Genomic DNA, 5862 nt, shown 5'->3' with positions numbered 1-5862 from the left:
AAGGGGATAAATTAGGTTAAAATCAACTAGCATAATTATAGGAAAGTATTTGGGGAAGTTGTTTATAAAATTACCTAATTACCCTTATTTATTTATTTAATTATTTATTTATATTTTAAATTTTGATTGACCCACATTTATGCATACAATAACACAATACTTAGTTTAAACAAATGAACCTAGCTATATATATATATATATATATATATATATATATATATATATATATATATATATATATATATATATATAGGTAGGTTCAAATGTTTCTCACATTTATTGTGTGCTAGAATGCACCAATAGGAATTTAGTATTAATTATATGTATATCAAATGCTATCCATACTTATAACTCATTTTTATGGAAACCAATTAAATTCGTCATTAATGTCAACAATAATATTCTTTCAGAATGAATTCATATCTAGAAGAATGAGAGTGTATTCCAGCAGAATGAGAGATATTCCATGCAACTTTATTGTAATTTAAGTGAGTGAGTCCTAAAACAAAATACGAAATCTTATATATATATATATATATATATATATATATATATATATATATATATATGCGAATGTAACGACAGTTGATAAGGTTTCATATATTTGTCAAATTGTCGTGGAACATTGTGCCCGTTGTTTAGCAGCCAACTTTCCAGAGATCCAAGTTCCCACCTTCCACCGGAGCAATCAATATACCTTGAGATTCAAAACCAATGTTCCGGCAGTCTCATCACGATCCAATTCATAATTGAAAGAAGGAGCCACAGGTAACCCGTTGGCAACCAAAATAGCAGATATAAGATTGATATCCCTATGGTCTTGATAAAAAGGTTGAAGCGATGTATTAAGAGTTATCTGTTGTCCCGTGTAGGAAGCGTAAACTTGAATCTCATCATAATAAATGCCTACTTTCTGGTTTGGGTTTGTGGAAACAAGGGTGAGTTGGATGGAGGCGTTAAGGAGGTGAGTTCCCGAGACAGCAAGTTGGTAAAGATCAGCTTCTTTAAGGGAGAAGTCTGGCTTAGTGGGACGAAGTATGAACCAGACTATGAATACGAGTAGGAGGATTGAGGAGAAGAAGGAGGTGAAGGTGAAGAATAGCTTCTTGTGAAGATTGCTACTAATGTTTACAAGTTTCTTTTTGGCACAGTGTTCGGGCGATTTTGCATGGATTTGAGACATTAATTTGTTGTAATGTGTGTGTGTGTGTGTGTTTACAATGCTTAGGAATGGCCAGTGGTGGCTTATTTACATTTAAATAAAGAGAGTGTTGAAAATGGGAAAGCAGCAATGATTTTGCTCCTTGCTGCTTTTGACTGGCACGTGGTTCTACTTGGTAGGTCACTTTTAACAACTTGTAACACTTTTCCGTTTAATTTTTTAGGCTTATAATTTACTAGTTGTGAGACTCGTATACTATACGGGTTGATTAAAATAAAATGTTAAATACAAATGATTAAATGAGAAGTTTATTTGAATTTGAAATTTGAAATAAGTAACAATTATAAGAAAATTTAAAAAAAAAACTACAAAAAAATAAATTTAAATTATATGTTTAATTATTAGACCGTGTACTAAACATGTTAATTATAATAAAATGTTAAATACAAAGGTTTAAACTGTAAATTTATTTAAAATTGAAATTGAAGTTTGAAATTTGAAATTTGAAATTAATATAGTCATTATGGTAGGTTTAATTTATAGAAACTAAATTAATGATATATTGAAAAATAAAAAACAAAGTAATGACAAGTGGAAAATAAATATTTCAAAATTATGACCAAATGACATGCGGCAAAATTATTTTCATTTATTATGGAAGATTCATCTTGGCAAATCACATATAGGAGAAAATATTGAATACAACGGTATCTAGTTTGATGTCTAGCTAGGTAAATCCTCTGCACCATGACCATGTTATATTGTTATGACAAAACAAAAACAAGTTCAAACCATAGTGAATAAATAGTTCATAGTTGATATTGATGCCTAAAATAAGGGAGTTATTAAAAAAACAATGCTTTGATTGATTTGGTGCTGTTTTCATTATTAAGAGTTGTTTATTGTTACGTTTCGATTACCTTTTGGACCTGAAATCAAGTATGCTTCAGAAGTGGCCGTGAATAATGATTTAACCTTTTCATAAAGATAAAAGCTCACAAGATATAGCAAAAATGATTGTAGCTCTTTCTTTTCCAATTATTTTATTTTATAGACAAAATTGCGTTCCATAAGGACAAAAGAAGCTGCATCTCTTGCGTTATATATATATATATATATATATATATATATATATATATATATATATATATATATATATATATATATATATATATATATATATATATATATGTGTGTGTGTGTGTATAGGTAGGTCTCTTTAATATGCATATAATATATCCTTTTTTTTTGGTACATGTACTATGTAGGTTCAAGAAAAATGACTGGCCGGGTGTTGGAATATTACGACTCAAGGACCAGGATGATTGAGTGCAAAAGAAAGTTGTAAAGTGGTAAGAAGCAGAATAGTCAATAAAATAGGGAAGAAATATGATTTCACAAGGAGACAAGAAGACGACGACATAGAAGCCAGTGGTGAGTGTTTGGACCTAATATTCATGCCTTTCATGCTAAGAAATGAGATTTGTGGCTTAGGTGGGTAGACTTGAGACTTGAGAGCTTCCCATTCATTCATGGCTTGTTATCCAAAGAAATTTAGAGCTGTTGTACGTTTGTGTTTGGACTTTTGGATTCCATTTGTCTTTGAGCTACTATTTGGAACTTACTTTGGTTGATGGGGACTATACTATAGTATGCATGGTGCAATTCCATTTTAATACAAGTTGGTTTTATGCAATAGCCATTATATTGTTGCTTTTTATGATTTTCGTTATGTAGAAATCGATTCCAATGTAGAATTATTACAAATTATAAGGAAACTAATTATGGTTTTATTTTCTTTAGAATTGCTCTTATTTTGCCTATTTTTGTTTTTTAATATGACTTTGATATTAATTGGGATAAAAATGATTAATTAAACAGGGAAAAATCAATCGTATAGTTCCATGCACATAACACAATCGACCAAAAGTAATCAAAATATATGCAAGGTCCAACATGTTTTCGTAGACAAACATAGAAATATAAGTGAAATGTATATCATATCATATTTTTACCCCATCATTTCTTCTAAAAACATACAAATTGGTTTTATTTGAAAGTAAATAATAATATAATAATTTTTTTTCTAACATAAAGAATATAAGTGTTTTTTTTAATATACAAGTATAAATTGATTGTGTTTTTCTGTTTTTACCCTTTAAATAACTAAATAGTATACATGTAACTATTTTTCTTATCATAGAAAAGTAAATTAAAATATGTAAAATTTAATTTAGAATTAGATCTACTTATTCATTTGGGCAAATAGGGCGAAAACCATATTCTAACCTATTTTTTGTTTTCACCTCTTTAATACTATTAAGCATAAAAGTGGTCATGGCTTCAAAATAAAATTTGCAACCTTGACCATTTAGGTTACCAATAGCTATTAGAGTGGCAAAATACCTTTCTTGCTAGTTTTGAGTCGATATCTGATGACATGGCAAAACAGAAAAGAATGCATTACAATAAATCAGAGAAAATGCGGCATGTTGGTGGAAGTAATAATTCAAATGTTAAATTCTCATTAAACCACAAAAAGTTGCAACCCTCTATGACAAGTGCGGAAGTGCATGTTGAAGCTACTCTTGCCAAGATAAAATTAACAAAACTATCCAGATGATTTAAAAAAAAAAAAAAAAAAAAAAACCCTAAGCTTTTGTTACAAGCACAGGCAACTTCTTTTCATGCTTCTTAGAGAACCTTGCAGTGGACATGCTAAACAGCTTGTTAATGGACATCCCTTCCCCTGAATTTTTGCCACTAGCTTCAAACCTGTGCTTAATCCTTCCATCAAACCCATAACCAAGAAATGCAGGAAAAGCCAACATCTCCTTAACTTCATAACCCATCTCCTGAGTCAAGTAATCCAGCTTCAGCTTCATTGATTTATGATTGTATTGCAATACCTGTGGATGCTTCTTTCCCATTGCAAGAATTTCTTCACAAGTGAGCCCATAATTCAAGAACAGGCTGATCACCTCCTGCATATTCTTACAACTAGTCCTGCACACCCATCCCATTGCCAAACCCAGCTCCTTGGTTCTATGTTCATACCCAATCTTCACCAAAAGGACTAATTTATATGCAAGGTTATCATCAAATGACAGGCTTAGAAAAAGAGGGGCTTTGATCAACAGTTTATAGATGTCATTAGAATTGAACCCACATTGCTTAAGGAATTCGATTCTAGGATGTAATTTCCTCTCACGGCTTGCACTAAACAAACTTGGATACACAAGTATTATTTTAAATATCTCTTCATCGGTTAACCCAGCAAATGATCTGAAGAAGTCAACGTGATTAGTATAATGGTCCACTGTGTACGCTAAAATGAAAGGCAGCTTCAGTAACACAGTAGTTGTCGCAACCTCATCTCCCCCGCTCATATTCAAGAAAAACTCGATTCTTGGGATCAGCTGTGAATCCAGATCAAAATTCAGAATGGCTGGACGACGGAGTATCAACTCCACACCCCCAAACCCGTTCAAGAAACTAATCATTCTTTCAATCTCTTCATAGGATTTCAAACACAAGGCCTTGGTTAAATTCACATTGTTGAGAACATGAGCAAGTCTCTCTGTTGGGATCCCAAGATCCAACATCAACCGAACCTTTGCTTCAAAACCAGACAAAAGTTTTGGGTCTGTAGCAGTAAGAAGGCGGGCAAGCTGGGCAGCCTCAATCATATTCGTATCTTTAACAAGATCATGGGAAAGAAAGCAAACCAAGGAATGGATTTCTTTAGCAATCAAAACGTCGGGTCTTTTTTTAATCAATCTAAATAACACAGGACCATTAATTCCAAGGTTTTGAAGACCATGGATTTGGGTGCGAATGGACTCAAAAGGCGCCACCCTTAGAGCTGGGTGATTCTCCAAAATAGCGTCGGTTCCTTTTTTGCTTATACCCATTTCAAGGAAGAGGGCGAACAGGGAAGTTGCTGTGAGACAGAAGCGAAAAGGGAATTCAAGATTTTGAAGGCCGAGAAGGTGTTCGTGAAAATGAAAGAGAAAGGGACTAACCTGAATCGACTTCATGGGTCGGGGTGGCTTGAAGAACGTTGCATTCGAAGAGTCGTCGGCGCCTGGAAAGGGGCAGGGCCAGTAGGCTTGATTTGGGGGATAAATTAAGCGTAGAGAACCAGCAGGTGCCATGTCTTATTGATGAAAATGGATTCAAAGATGCTGCCTTTGGAGAGGGTGGGGGCGGGTTGATAATATCCGGACCGCAGGCGCACAGGAAAGAAGTAGGAGAAGGTGAGAGCGATTTATTCATGGAGAAAGTAAACAGATGCACCATTAGCGACTGTTGGATAAGCTCATAAGCTTTTCAGTTTTATCCTTTGGTCAACTTTTGGTCCTCGTTAAACTTTTCTCCTACCCAGTCTGTGGACCTAATGAAACCGCAAGAATCAAACACGGCACCAGTCCACCAACATTGTAAGCTTGCACGAACTCTGGCGGGTCAAGGGAGGTATCCAGGATCCTTGGTACGACTCCGCCGGCACCACAAAAGCACCGGATGTAAAATTTAATATTTTTTCCATTTTATTAGTTATAAAGTTATCTTTTATATCCATTACTAATCAATATAGTGGTGAGTGTCACATCATCACCACACTTCCCACCACTAATAATGAGATGTCTACCACTAAATACACCACTCCAACTTATTTTTTTATTTAAATTTAATTCAAA

At 33.6% G+C, this 5862-nt stretch overlaps 1 protein-coding gene and 1 pseudogene across 1 annotated transcript; both read right to left on the bottom strand.

Moving 5' to 3' along the window:
• Positions 1-607: 607 nt before the first annotated feature.
• On the bottom strand, positions 608-1196 carry LOC145158805 (NDR1/HIN1-like protein 26 pseudogene; annotated as a pseudogene).
• A 2471-nt stretch (positions 1197-3667) lies between these two features.
• On the bottom strand, positions 3668-5605 carry PTAC15 (plastid transcriptionally active 15). The gene is made up of 2 exons (XM_079081338.1): positions 5188-5605; positions 3668-5105 (listed from the first exon to the last, which is right to left on the bottom strand). The coding sequence occupies exons 1-2, from the start codon at positions 5462-5464 to the stop codon at positions 3814-3816; spliced, it is 1569 nt and encodes a 522-aa protein (XP_078937464.1). The 5' UTR covers positions 5465-5605; the 3' UTR covers positions 3668-3813.
• Positions 5606-5862: the final 257 nt, after the last annotated feature.

This window comes from Lactuca virosa, chromosome 2 (genome assembly GCF_052849685.1).
Source record: "Lactuca virosa cultivar CGN04683 chromosome 2, Lactuca_virosa_CGN04683_v6, whole genome shotgun sequence".
Classification (NCBI taxonomy): Eukaryota; Viridiplantae; Streptophyta; class Magnoliopsida; order Asterales; family Asteraceae; genus Lactuca; species Lactuca virosa.
The sequence above is the reverse complement of the archived record's forward strand: the minus strand, read 5'-3'. Positions and strand labels throughout refer to the sequence as shown.

Coding starts and splice junctions, on each gene's coding strand:
- PTAC15 (XM_079081338.1), bottom strand. CDS start 5,464: ATGGTGCATCTGTTTACTTTCTCCATGAATAAATCGCTCTCACCTTCT. Junction 5,106..5,187: donor GACCCATGAAGTCGATTCAG/GTTAGTCCCTTT, acceptor TCTGTCTCACAG/CAACTTCCCTGTTCGCCCTC.